Here is a 14,373-nt window from a genome sequence, read left to right on the forward strand (position 1 = left end):
TCCCTTTCCTGGGTACAGGAACGCCCTGAACTCCAGCCATGCCACATCTAGCCAGCCCTAGCCTCCCCTCTTGGCACTCCTGGCATCCCCAAATGCCCTTCCCGGCTCTCCCCATTCCCCCTTTCCTTCAGCCGTGACCCCCCCGATCCCAAATCTCCAAATGTCCCCCCAGTTCTCCTCTCCCTGCGTTCCCTGCACGCGGCGATGTCGGAGCCCGGCCCGGGCTTCCCGCAGTCCATGTCCATGGGGTCCCTGGCTGGGATCCCCTTCCAGCGCCGCCGCAGCGAGCGGGGCCGGGCGGAGCTGAGCCGGGATCTTGGGATAGCCAGGGCTGGGATATTGGGATAGCCAGGGCTGGGATCTTGGGATAGCCAGGGCTGGGATCTTGGGATAGCCAGGGCTGGGATCTTGGGATAGCCAGGGCTGGGATATTGGGATAGCCAGGGCTGGGATACTGGGATAGCCAGGGCTGGGATCTGGGGATAGTCAGGGCTGGGATATTGGGATAGCCAGGGCTGGGATACTGGGATAGCCAGGGCTGGGATCTGGGGATAGCCAGGGCTGGGATATTGGGATAGCCAGGGCTGGGATCTTGGGATAGCCAGGGCTGGGATCTTGGGATAGCCAGGGCTGGGATCTTGGGATAGCCAGGGCTGGGATATTGGGATAGCCAGGGCTGGGATATGGGGATAGCCAGAGCTGGGATATTGGGATAGCCAGGGCCGGCACAAGGAGCGGCACCGGCACGGGGCCAGCGGGGAGCTGCAGATGCTGCAGCAGCGGCACAGCCAGAGCGGGGCTGAGCGGGGGGAGCCGGGGCTGGGGGATCTGTGGGGCTGCGATGGCAACTGTGGCACCGCCATGGGGATCCCTGAGATCCAGGCTGAGGGATTAACAAATTCCCTGGCTCACAGCTGCAGGGAATGTCTCCGGAAATATGTCAGATATGGGCAGGAGGTGCTGGAGTGTAAAGATGGGGAGGGCAGAATTCCCATGGGAATATGGGAATTGAGAATGCAGGATTTGGGAGAGCAAAATTTGGGAATGTGGGAATTCCCACGGAAATTCCATGGATGGATCTCAGACATCCCATTCCTGTGAGACCTCCAAGGATGGATTCTACAGCAGTCCAATTCCCATGTGAACTCTGTGGATGGACCTCACTGCCATGCCATTCCACAGAATTCCCTGGGCAGATCTCCCCATCCCACTGCCATGGGAGCTCCAGTCCGGTTCCCCCCAAACCCATCCTGGGGCTTGCCCTGTTCCTTGCCTTCCCCACCCCCCACAAGACTCCTGGGGGTCCCCCCATGACACAACCAGCCCCCCCAACTCTTCCTGGGTTCCCCCTCATCCCCCCCACAACGGGAATTCCTGGAAGTCCCCCCGTGTCCCCTCCCGCAGGACTTTGGGGGTCCCACCCGACCTGTCCGTGCACCCCCAGATTTCTTCCACAGCCCCCCTGTGATGGTGGAGGGTGGGGGCCGAGTGCTGGTGCCCCCCTGCCTGCAGCAGATCCAGCGGTGAGGGCAGTTTGGGGGGTCCCTCAGCATTTGGGGTCCCTGGGATTTGGAGTGACCCCCCGGGCCCCCCAGGATCTCCCTGAGCACGCTGACGCTTCCCGTGCGCAGTGAGAAGGTTCAAACCCGGCATGGGGTCCCCAGCACTGCCACCCACATTGCCCAGGTACCCCCAAACCTGCCGAGAACCCCCAAAGCCCCCGGGACACCCCAACCTCCCCTGATCCCAAACACAGCCCTGGATGCTCCAAAAACTCCCCAAAACCGCAAAACCCCATAGAGACATTGAGAAGGTTCATACCTGGCATGGGGTCCCCATGTCCATTACCAGCAGGTTCCCCAAAACAACCTTGAGATCCCCAATTTCATCGCTGGGATCGCCCAAATTCTCCCATCAGGACCCCTGTAAACCCTCTTGAGAACTCCCAAAAAACCACCGTGGCCCCAAAAACACCCAGAACTTCTGAAAATCCCCAGGAACCCCTCATGAAGGTTTATACCGAGCACGGGATCCCCATAGACATCATCGGCATCACCCAGGTACCCCCAACCCCTCCCGGGACCCCCAACCCCTCCCGGGCTCCACTGCCGGAACCAACGGGAGCGGTGTTGCCCTTTTAAGAGGAGTTACAGTGGGACCCGACAACACCGGGGGCCCTTAAAGCGGCCATGGTAGAGAGAACCCCCAAAATTCATCCTGGGGGGACAAAACATCCCCTACAGGGGCTTGGGGTGGGGACACCCCTAAAAATGTCACTTAAAGCCGTCATGATCCCCCCTCAAAAGGGGCTTGTGGGGCTGCGGCCGCACAAACACCCTAAAATGGGGAGGAAATAACACCCCTGTAGTGGTGGGATCCCCCCCAAAAATACCTGAAAAAGAGGAAAACTCCTCTTGAGAGGGGCCTGAAGACCCTGAAAGGCCCTGGAAGAGGGACAAGATCCCCTCCTGTGCTGGGGCCTCCCCGAGCCGGGAACTCTCCCGTTCCTGCACTCGGGGGAGCCCCGAACGACGGCGGCTCCTGGGCTGAGCCCCCCTCAGCCGGGGCTGCGGGGGGAACTGGGGGGGCTGGGACGGGGCTTGGGGCTCCTGGGGTGAACTGGGGGACCCTCAGTGCTCCCACCTCCCCCTGTTCCCCTGTCCCGCCCCGTTCCCATTGTTCCCCCAAAGCTCCGCTGCCCCCAGCTCGGTTTGGGGGGGACCCAGCCCTTTCCCATCGTGTCCCGGCCCGGCCCCGCTCACCCGAGGGCTCCGAACCACGCCCAGGGACAGAGGAGGGACAGAGGAGGAGGAAGAGGAGGGACAGAGGAGGAGGAAGAGGAGGAGCAGGAGGAGGAAGAGCTGGAGCAGGCAGAGGAGGCTCCACCTGCGCTCCCCGCTCTCTGCATCTGCAGCTCCTTCGGGACCATCGCCCCCCATCCCGCAGGTGCCCGGGGAGGGGGAGCTCGCCCCAAATCCCCCGGGGCTCCCTGGCTTTGGGGTTTTTTGGGGGGATGTTTGGGGATGGCAGGGCTCCAGAGCCGAGCCGCAGATGCCCCTCGGGGGCACCCCGGGGGTCCCCGGGAGGTGTTTTTGGGGGGTCCCGGTGGCGGTGGCGGCAGAGCCCCGGCAAAGGGGCCGGGGGGATGCGGGTCCGGCATGGCCGGGAAAGGGGTTCGGGGCTCCCGGTGCCGGCAGTGGCTGCTCCCAGCATTGCCCAGTTGCTCACCCCGTGTGGCTCCAGTTTCCTCTGCGCCCCACGATAAGCCAAATCACTTCCAGTCATTCCCTATTAGAGTACAATTTGTCTCCATTTTATCCCATTTTTCCACATTTTTATCCAATTTTTCCCCATTTTTATCCCATTTCTTTCCCATTTTTGCTCTATTTTTTCTAATTTTTATCCCATTTTCATATAATTTTCCCCTATTTTAATCCTATTTCTTATTTTTCCCCAATTTTTTCCCCATTTTTTTTCTTTTCCTCTCAATTTCCCCCTTTTTTATCTCATTTGTCCTCATTTTTTCCCTTTTTTTTTCCTATTTTTCCTCCATTTTTACTCAAATCATCCCCCATGTTTTCCTATTTTTCCCATTTTTTCCATTTTTAATCTATTATTTCCCCATTTTATGCTATTTTACTCCATTTTCTCCCAGTTTTTTCCCCATTTTTACTCCTATTTTCCCCGATTTCTTCCAATTTTCCCCCATTTCTGCCTCATCTTTACCTTTTTTTTCCTATTTTTGTCCCAGTTTTCCCCATTTCCCCCCTCTCCCATTTTTATCCTGGTTTTATCTTACTTCTCCACAATTTTATCCCAATCTTCTTCCATTTCTTTCTCCCATTTTTCCCAATTTTTCCTCCATTTCCATCCAATTATCCCAAAATTTTCCCTATTTTTATCCAATTTTTTCCCATTTTTTCCCCCCATTTTCCTCCATTTTTCCTGACATTTTTCTCACTTTTCCCCTATATTTTTGTAGTTTTCCCTAACTTTTCCCCATTCTTCCTCAATTTCTATCTTATTTTTCCCCATTTCCCCCTATCTTCCCCATTTAATTATCCCAAAAATTGAAATTTGGGGGAAAAATAATAGAAATTTTGGTGGGAAAAAAGGGTGCTTTGGTGGTAAAATTTCATGAATTTAAATCACAGCTTTCCCATGATTTTTCCATGATTTCCAGCCAGAAGGAGGTGTGGGATTCATCCCAATGTTCTGGAAGCTGGAAGAGGACCAAGCCATCAGTCTCCCAAAAAACCTGGAGTAGCTCATCCGCAATTCCACCTTTCCCCAGTCCCTGGATTCTCAGGTCTGGAAATTCTTCTACGATCTCCCAGGTAGGCAATTCCTAAAATTCCATGGAAAAATGGGATAGGGGGATTTAATCCTGGTTTTTTCCTGATTTTTCCCATTTTTTTCCCATTTTTTATCCCCATTTTATCCTGATTCTTCCAGATTATTTTCCTCTTTCTTTTCCTCATTTTGTCCCAGATTTTTCCAGTTTTTTTCCCAATATTTTTTCCAATTTTTTCACTCTTTTTTTCCCCCATTTTTTTCTGTTTTTTCCTAGTTTTTTCCTAATTTTCCCTTGCTTTTTTTCTGATTTTTTCCCTCCTTTTTCTCCCAAATTTTCCCATTTTTTTCCAGTTTTTTATCAAATTTTCCTGATTTTCCCCTGATTTTTCTCTCTTCTTTTCCCAAATTTTTTTATCTTTTCCCCAACTTTTTCTCAAATTTTTCCCTGATTTTTCTGGTTTTTCCCATTTTTTCCCTGATTTTTCCCAATTTTTTCCCTGATTTTCCCCCAATTTTTTCAATTTTTTTCTGATTTTTTTCAGGTTTTATTCCCTTTTTCTTTTCCTGATTTTTCTCTCATTTTTCACATTTTTTTTTCCTGATTTTTCCCTCTGATCTGTCCCAATATTTCCCCATTTTTTCCAAATTTTTCCTAAATTATGCTTGTTCATTTCCTAAATATTTCCTGGCTTTTTCCCAATTTTTTTAACATTTTCCCAGGTTTTGTCCCCCAGGTTTTTTTCCTCATTTTTCCCTTGATTTTTTTTTCTCTGATTTTTCCCAGTTTTTTCCACCATTTCTTTTCCTGATTTCCCCCCATTTTTCTCTGTATTTCCTAATTTTTTTACTGATTTTTCCCGATTTTTTCCCAGGTTTCTTTTTTCTCTCTTTTCTTGATTTTACCCATTTTTTCCCAATTCTTTTCCAGTTTTTTTCCCGATTTATCCTTTTTCCTTTCCCAATTTTTTCTGGCTTTCCCCATTTTCTTCCTGAAATTTTTCATTATTTTTTTCTGATTTTTTACAGATTTTTTAATCCTTTTCCTGTTTTTTTTCCCTGATATTCCCCTGATCTTTCTTTTTTTTCACATTTTTTTTCTGATTTTTTTGCAAGCTTTCTCAAACATTTTTGTTTTTTCCTTGATTTTTCAATTTTTTTTCCGAATTTTTTCTTGATTTCGCCTGATTTTTCCCAGGGTCTTTTTGGCTTTCTTTTCCTGATATTTCCCTGATTTTTCCCATTTTTTCACTTCTTTTTTTTTCCATGCCTTTCCTATTTTTTCCTGATTTTTCTATCTTCCTTTCCCATTTTTTTTCTAGCTTTTTCCCAATTTCTTCTCAAATTTCCCTGAGTTTTCCCTGTTTTTTTCCGAATTTTTTTCCCATTATTTTTCTACTATTTTTAGATTTTATGCCTCTTTATTTTCCTGGTTTTTCCAAGTTCTTTCCCAGTTTTTCTCCTGATTTTCTCAGGTTTTTTTCCAATTCTTCCTGATTTTTCCTTCTTTTCCTATTTTGTCCTGATTTTTTTCCCCATTTTTCCTGATTTTTTTCAAGATTTTTTCCACTTTCTTTTCCTGATTTTTTCCCCAATTTTTCCCATTTATTCCTTGACTTTTCTCTTTTTTTCCCAAATTTTTCCTGATTTTCCCTTTTTTTTTTTTTATTTCATCCTGGTTTTTTCTATTTTTTTCCCCTGATTTTTCCCTTCTATTTTCCTTTTATTGATCCTGCTTTTTTTCCCATTTTTTCCCCAATTTTCCAGTTTCCTTCACACTCCCAGTCTGATCCCAGTCACTCCCAGTATGAGGCCAGTGGCCCCCAGTTGCTCCCTGGCAGTGCCAGTGTGACCCCAGTAGCCTCCAGTGTGATCCCTGGGACTCCCTGTCTCCCAGTATATCCCAGTCAGCCCCAGCACGCTCCCAGTCATTCCCAGCTCCTCCCAGTTGCTCTCAGCATGATCCCAGTTGTTCCCAGCCACTCCCAGTCAATCCCAGTATGATTCCAGTCACCCTCAGTGGGATCCCAGTCTCAGCCAGCAGGGACCCAGCTGCTCTCACTGTGATCCCAGTATGATCCCAGTTGAGTATGATCCCAGAATAGTTGTAATTCTTCCCAGTTGCTACCAGTATGATCCCAGTTGTCCCTGGAATAGTCCCAGTCCATCTCAGCAGGGTCCCAATTACTCCCAGTTGCCTCCAGTGTGGTTCCAGCTGTTCCCAGTTGCTCCCAGCCACTCCCAGTCACCCTGAGTGCAGTCCCAGTTGCTGCCAGTATGGTCCCAGTCTTGCCCAGCATGGCCCAGCTGCTTCCACTGTGATCCCAGTTAGATCCCAGTTGCCCTCAGCGTGGTTCCAGTTGCTCCCTGTTTCTCCCAGTGTGATCCCAGTTGCACCCAGTAGCCCCAGGTATAGTCCCATCCCCTCCCAGCATGGTCCCAGTCATGCCCAGTTGCTTTCAGTTGGCCCCAGCATGGTTCCCGTTGTTCCCAGTGTGTTCCCAGTATATCCCAGTTGTTCTCAGCATGTCCATAGCCATTCCCAGACACTCCCAGTAACCCCAGTCAGGTGCTTGTTATCCCAGTATGATCCCAGTCACACCCAGTATATCCCAGTCCAGCATTCCCCAAATTCACAGTCCCCCACCCGTGGGATCATCACCCCCCCCATCCCAGCAATAACCAGGGAGGGGGAGCTCGGCCCAGATATCCTGGGGGGTCCCTGGGTTGGGTTTTTGGGGAGAATGTTCGGCGAATGAAGAACTCCAAAGCTGAGCAGAAAATGCCCCTTGGGGGGTCCTGGTGGCAGCTGCTGGCAGAGGCAGCCTGGAGGAGCAGAGCCCTGTGTCCCCCAGGACCCCCAGAGAAGGGGAGCGCCACAATTCACAAGACCCTCAACAGCCTGGAGAGGGGTCAGGGGGGTCTCCATGGACCACCTGCACCCCCAAGAAGAGAAAAAGGGGAGAAGGGACCCTGGGACCCCAAAAACCTCCAACATCCCTAAATGCTGAGATAGAAATGAGAGGAACTTTTTGGATTCCTGGCACTCTCAGAAGCAAGGGGAGGGCAGGGACCGAGTAGATGGGGGACCCACAGTACAAGCGTGACCCCCAGCAGCTGGGACAGGGGGGAACCCATGAACAGCAAAGGGGAGAGACCAGAGATGGGGAACTCCTGGGAGGCATTTTCAGGACTGAATCTTGGTGTTTAGGAGGTTTATATGGGCACAAGGTGCCCTGTGACTTCTAGAGAGGGCCTTGGGCAGGAGGAACACCCTATTCCAATGTGCTCATGAATTGTATTTTTCCCCAAACCAGGATTTCCCATTCCCAAACCTTGGCTGGATGGAGGAGGAGGCTGTGAGGAAGAGGAAGACGTCCCAGGACACCCAGGCAGGTGAGGAGGAAGTCAGTGCCCCTTTCCCCCTCTCTCCTGCTCCATCTCCCAGCCCAGCCTGGCCCCCGGCTGCAGGACAACCCCGCTGCCGACGCCGTCCTGCCGGGGACGCACTGGGGGGATCTCCTTCCCCTTCCCTCTGGCACGGAGGCAAATCCCATCCTCTCCTTGTCCTTCCTCCCCCAGACAAGGAGCTGAGGATGGAGACCAGGGAGGACAAATCCCCACAGCAGAACCTCGTGGAAGAGGCCGTTTTGAGCAGCTCCATGGCTCAGGAATCCAACAGGGAGGAAAATCCCCAGAGATCCCACAGGAGGAGGGGCTCCAAACTCAGCCCAGGGTGCTCTGAGGAGGAAAGGCCCACCCTGTGCCGGGAAGGCGGCCAGAGATCCAGCCAGGGCTCTGAGCTGGTGGTCCATGAGGAGCTTCAGGATGGGGAGAAGCGCTACAAGTGCTTGGAGTGTGGGAAGAGCTTAGGCCAGAGCTCATTCCTGATCCGCCACCAGATGATCCACACTGGGGAATGGGCCTATCAGTGTGGGGAATGTGGGAAAGGCTTCAGCTGCAACTCCCAACTCATCATCCACCAGCGCATCCACACTGGGGAGAGGCCCTACGAGTGTCCTGAGTGTGGGAAGAGGTTTCAGAGCAGCTCCCATCTCCTCAGGCACCAGCGGATTCACACGGATGAGAGGCCCTTCCGCTGCCCTGACTGCGGGGAGGGCTTCAAGCACAACTCCACCCTCATCACCCACCGGCGCATCCACACTGGGGAGAGGCCCTACGAGTGTGGGGAATGTGGGAAGGGTTTCAGCCAGAGGTCCCAACTGACCATCCACCAGATGATCCACACTGGGGAGAGGCCCTATGAGTGTCCTGAATGCAGGAAGAGGTTTCAGAGCAGCTCCCATCTCCTCCAGCACCAGTGGATTCACACGGATGAGAGGCCCTTCCGCTGCCCTGACTGCAGGAAGGGGTTCAAGTACAACTCCACCCTTGTCAGGCACCGGCGTATCCATGCTGGAGATGGCCCTACAAGTGTCCCCAGTGTGGGAAGAGCTTCACCCAGATCTCTAACTTGACCCAACAGCAACAGAGGCAGTGGTAAGGGAAGCCTCTGCCTCGAAGGTTGGGCCCTGCGAGCCCAGGAAGAAACTCCATCCTGGGCCCCTCGTGGGGTGACAGCCCAGGGATTTCTGATTGGGTTTGGGCCCCTGGGGTTTTTCCCTTGCTGTGTTCCCAGTGGTCCCTGACCTTGAACTCCACCCTGGTTCTCAAACCCCATCTCCCTGCCTCTGTTTGGGGCTGTCTCTGGATCTGAGTTTGTTCCTGAGCTGAATAAATGGTTTCCTGAGCAGAATCCCATCTCGTTGGTGTCCCCGACTGGTTCCTGGTAAATGTGGCCTCCGTGGACATGATGTTGCGGCCCCGGAACGCAAGACCCCACAAAATTGAGACCTGCCCCCAGAGCCCCCCAAAATTCCCTAAAATTCACCCAAGTCCCCCAAAATTCCTTTAATTTCCTTAAAATGCCCTTTTTGTCCCCCTCCAGGACCAGGTGCCTCGGCTGGATCTCAGGGACAGCCCCAGGAATTTGGAGGGGGTCTCTCCTCCCCTGCCACTCCCAAGAACCTGCTGCTTTTGGGAAAAAAAAAAAATTAAAAAATTCTTTGGATTCAAGGAGGGGTTCCCCCATTTTTGTCACATTTTTTGGGGGTTCTCCCCCAAATTTTATCTTTTTTTGTTTTTTAGTTTTTTGTTGGGTTTTTTTTTCTATTTTTTGGTGGCTTTGGCATTCTTCAAAGTGGGTTTTTTTTGGAGAGGGGTTCCCACAATTTTTTTGAGGGGTCCCTCAATTTCTTTGGGGGGAATCACCCCCTCCCTCAATTTTTCCTCTGTCCCCCTTTCCCCAAAATGGGGTGGGGGTGGTCTTTTTTTTCTTTTTTTTTTTTTATTTTTACCTTTTTTCCCTTTTTTTCCCCTCTTTTTATTTATGTGCATTTAATTTGGGGGGACTGGGGCAGGAATTTTGGAGAGGTGTCGCCAAGGGTGCTGGAAAAGTTGGGGGCACTCCCATCCCCAAAAAAACGGGAAAAATCCCAGGAAATCTGGGGTTTCCCCCCCTACCCAAAGTGCGAAAAATGTGAAATAAAAAATTTATGTTCTCAGCTTTTTGGTGATTTTTGAGGAAGGGAGTTGCAATTTTGGGGGGCTTCTTGGTCACTGGTTTTTTGCAGGGGATCTCCTGAGTTTTGGGGTGGAATTTGGGAAATTGGGGGGAATTTGGGGGTTTGGGGGGGAAATTTGGTGTTTTGGGGAGAACTTCTGGTTTTTTAGGGGGAGGATTTGGGGTTTTGGGGGGGAAATTTGGGGGTTTTGGGGAAAAATTTAGGGGGTGGGGAGAATTTTGGGGGGAAAATTTGGGATTTTTGGGAAAATTTGGAGTTTTGTGGGAAATTTTTTAGTCTTGGGAGGATCTGGGACTTTTGAGGGTGTATGGGGGGTTTTCGGTTTTGGGGGGGATTTGTGAGGAATTTTGGGATTTTGGGGGAGGAATTTGGTGGTTTTAGGGGGAAATTCAGGGGTCCTGGGAGAAGTTCTGATTTTGGTAAGGGGGATTTGGGGAGAATTTTTTTGGTTTGGGGGAATTTCCATTGATGGGGAGGGGTCCTGATCCCACTGAGGAGGGGCACTTTGGGGAGGCCTGAATTTGGGGAGGGGTCTCAAGCGGAATTCCCCATTTTGGGGCAGGGTTTGGGGTGGATTTGGGGAGATTTTCCAGCGATGGGGAGGCATCTCAGGAGTGCGATTTGAGGAGAGGTCTCATCAGAGCACCATCCTGAGCTGGAAGCGAGGGGGATGTTGGGAGTGGAATCTGGGGAGGATCCGGGGGGAGATTTTCCAGCCATGGGGAAGGGTCCCGGTCCCGGGGCAGTTCCTGAATTTGGGGAGCAGTCTGGAATTTGGGAGGGGTCTCATTGGGTAAGCAGGAGGGGCTAGAAGGGGGGCAGGATGTTGGCACAGCCGCTCTCCAGGGGGGCCGTGGGCAGCTCCTCGGGGGGTGCCGGGGGTCGCGGCTGCAGGCGCTGCAGCAGCGAGGTCAGGAACAGGAACAGCTCTGCCCGCACCAGCGCCTCCCCCAGGCACAGCCGCTGCCCTGTGGGGAGGGGGCGTCAGCACCGCCCCACCACAAAGGGTCGGGGGTCCCAAAAGGGGTGGGGGTCTCCAGAGAGTCTGGGGGTCCCAAAGGGATGGGGGTCTCTAGAGGCTCTGGGGTCCCAAAGGGGGCTGGGAGTTCCAAAAGGGGCTGGGGGTTTCAGGGATTGGGGATTCAAAAAGGGCCAAGGGGATTCCAAAGGGTCTGGGGACTTTGGGGGCTATGGGATCCCAAAAGGGTCTGGGGTCCCAAGAGGGTCTGGGCTACCCCAAAAAGGGTCTGGGGGGTCCCTAATGGGTCTGGGAGCTCTGGGATTGGGGTCCAAAAATGGTCTGGGTGTTTCAGGGGTGGGGGTCCCAAATGGGTCAGGAGTACCCACCCCGAGGAATTTTGGGATTCCAAAAGAATGTAGGGCCACACCCCAAAGGAATTTGGGGATTTTTGGGATTCCAGAAGGATTTAGGGCCCCACCCCAAGGATTTATGGGATTTTTGGGGTGCCGAGAAGGGCACAAAGGCCTCATTGCACTGGAACTGACCCTGCTCATCCAGGATGTTCCCAGGGTCAAATTTTGAGGATTTTTGAAGGATTTGGGGTTGTATAGGACCGAGCTCAGCAGGGGGTAAATGTCTGTGTCCTGTGGGGTCAGGTGTGGGGCCAGAAGTGTCATTTGGGGTCAGGTGTGGGGTCAGAGGAGTCCTTTAGAGTAATTTGGGGTTATTTGTGGTGATTTGGGTTCATTGGTGTCATTTGGGGTTACTAGGGTGTAAGAGACAGTCTGAAGTTTCCCTCATCTGCCTCACAACCATCACAAGAACAGAGACCGAGACCCTGAAGACCCCAAGGGAATTTGTGCAGGGGTTCTGGCCTGGTTGAGGTGGAAGCTTGCCAGGTGATGGTTTGCAGGTGTGCTTGTTGTGCTGTCAAGGTACACTGCCTTCATTCCTGCTGCTGAGCAGGGACTCGTAAGGAGCGGCCTGTTCTGTACCTTACCCCTGCTTCCCAGAGCAAGGGGTCTCATCACAATAGCCTGGGAATTTCCCCACCTCTTGGCCAGCTGCCCCTCGCTTTGAAACAGACTGTAAAAGTGACTTTTCTAAGTTACTTTCTTCGAGAGAGATCTCCCCGTGGAAGAAGACACCGGTGACCCCATCTCGTCTGTTGGTAACTATAACCACCTCTTTTCTCTCTTTACATTGGCTCTTTACCCCTCTCTCCCTCTTTCCCTCTCTCCCTCTTTCTCTCCCCCTCACATCTATCATGCAACCCATGTTGCTGGCACTAAAATAAAGGTGCATTATTGCTGTTGTGATTTAAACTGAAATCCCCTGGTGTCCTTTATGCACTCTGAGCTCAAACGAACCTCTCACGACTCCCACTTGTGTTAGGGGATCGTGACACTCGGCAGCGGGGTGACCCAAGGTGCGGCTTAGAGCAAATGCTCCACGGCACAAGGATATTGGTAGGCACATGGTGGAGACAAGGATGAGGAGGAGACCTCCAGTATGGGTTCCAAAGGCTTTTACTCCACTGCAGGGTCCAGGGACTGAAGACTGAGAACACAACTGTGTGGGGGGGTTTTTATATGGGGGAGGCCAGAGGGAGGGTACAAAATTTTAACCAATAGGAAGAAGCTGTGGGAGGAGTGGAAGGTTCCATTCAACAATACAATAGGGGAAACAAGGGGAGCAGAGTGGGTCACATGGGCCAATGGGGCATTGGAGATCAGGGGATTTCCGGAGGGGTGGTTCAGGTAGGAGGCTGGCCTAAGGGAAGACTGACAAATGGGTGTAATGACAGATGGGGAACATGAGAAAACAAGGGGTGGGCTTGAGGCAGGATTTGATAGGTGGGTAGGAGGATACAAACTAGGAGCAAACCAATGACTTAGGGGAATAATGGGAGAAACCACTCAAACAAAACACACCACAACAATAGAACTGTTAACCATTACAGGAGGTGGCATCTTCAGGAGGCAATGGATGTGAGTGAGCCCTTGCCACATTGACACTGATTGTTCTGTGTGGAAAGGGACACTGAGAACTTGCCTCCAGCATCCTCCATGGATCTCAAACTGCCATGTGCCAGGGCTTTCAGATAATCCATGTTCTGATCTCAATCTAGAAGGGAGAACAAATGAGAACCCTTTCCATGGTGCCCCCAGCAGAGCTGCATCCGCCTTTGTCCAGCAGGAAAAGGGATGCGGGAAAAGCGGGCAGGTGCCACCCTGCTCTATTTGTGTGCCAGACCTGAGCCTCAAATGTTTCTGGTTTCTTAGCTAATTTCTCCCTGGCTCCTCTTTAACATGAGCAAAAGAAGAGCATCACGCAATCCAGTCTGGCAAATAAGTGAACAGCTGAGTGCTTCCACTAAATTAAAAACCCAATGTGCTTGAAAGCCGACCTTCTGTTCACTCAGGCCTCCTCACCTTTGTAGATTGGGTGAGTTTATAATACTGGTATGTGGGTTTTAGGAGTATGTGGGTTTTTATCTGTGATAGAGATGAGGAAGTGTTGAACTCGTTCCAATGAGCTGCCAAAAGCAGTGACTTTAGTCCCTCTTTGGCTGGGGAGTAGCACCGGCCTTGTTGAACACTGGCAGCAGCACGAGCAGGACTCCTCCAGCAGCAGGGACACGCCACAAGCCAGCAGGGAACTGTGGCACCAGAGGGGACCGTGGCACCAGAGGGGACCGTGGCACCAGAGGGGAGGGTGGCACCAGAGGGGACTGTGGCACCAGAGGGGACGGTGGCACCAGAGGGGACCGTGGCACCAGCCATGCCCAAGGTCTGAACAGGGTGGCAAAGTCAGGTGGCGCTACCCGGCTGCATGAACAGCCCAGGCAAGGCGTGGTGAGGAGCCAGATCTGGGGGCCATCCAAGGAGTCCTGTCAAGAGCAAATGGTTCTAATATTCTCTCTGGGATGAAAAAGGAGCAATCTTTAGGGTGAACTCGTGCTAATAAATATTTGCTCACATATGGTGGGGTTTCTCTGCAAATGGGCTTTGATGGGAAATTTCTGACCACATTTAGTTTTACTCTTTAAGTCGAGCACCTGAGTAGCTTTCTTAAGGAATGGAGAATTGTTTGTAGCTCAGTATTTTCTCAGGAGGAGCCTTACATTTTAGCACAGGAGGAAGGTAAGGCAAAGTTTAAAAGCTTTCCCCTCCTGAAGTGACACACTTTCTGAGGAGTCTGAGGAGAATTCCCCTCAGCCACTGCCAGGGCTGTTTGCCTCCTCTGCAGGCTCAGGATTCTGGGAGTTCCACGAGCCTCAGCTCCCACAGTATTTTCCTCTGAATATTTCTTGTTTTGCAGTACACAGGGAGAATATTTTGTGCTAGATTCTCTTCTGGGTTTTGAGGTGAATCTTAGTAATTCTGTTGATTTTCCTGTCCAGACAAACTTTTGGTAGATAGGAAGGAAAAGGGAAGAAGTACCATGGAAAATCAATTGCTCAAAATCTGAGAGGCTCAACCACAGTAAAAATGAAGTCTAAATTGAGGATTTTTTTTATTTTTTTTTTTC

The 14,373-nt window shown here is 51.4% G+C and overlaps 1 protein-coding gene across 1 annotated transcript; it reads left to right on the forward strand.

The window, feature by feature from the left end:
• Nucleotides 1-544: 544 nt before the first annotated feature.
• LOC111942543 (uncharacterized) lies at nt 545-9,858 on the forward strand. The gene is made up of 4 exons (XM_086872484.1): nt 545-2,946; nt 4,184-4,337; nt 7,611-7,689; nt 7,876-9,858. The coding sequence occupies exons 3-4, from the start codon at nt 7,638-7,640 to the stop codon at nt 8,769-8,771; spliced, it is 948 nt and encodes a 315-aa protein (XP_086728610.1). The 5' UTR covers nt 545-2,946; nt 4,184-4,337; nt 7,611-7,637; the 3' UTR covers nt 8,772-9,858.
• Nucleotides 9,859-14,373: the final 4,515 nt, after the last annotated feature.

This window comes from Cyanistes caeruleus, unplaced genomic scaffold, assembly GCF_971803275.1.
Source record: "Cyanistes caeruleus unplaced genomic scaffold, bCyaCae1.hap1.1 HAP1_SCAFFOLD_65, whole genome shotgun sequence".
Taxonomy (NCBI): domain Eukaryota; kingdom Metazoa; phylum Chordata; class Aves; order Passeriformes; family Paridae; genus Cyanistes; species Cyanistes caeruleus.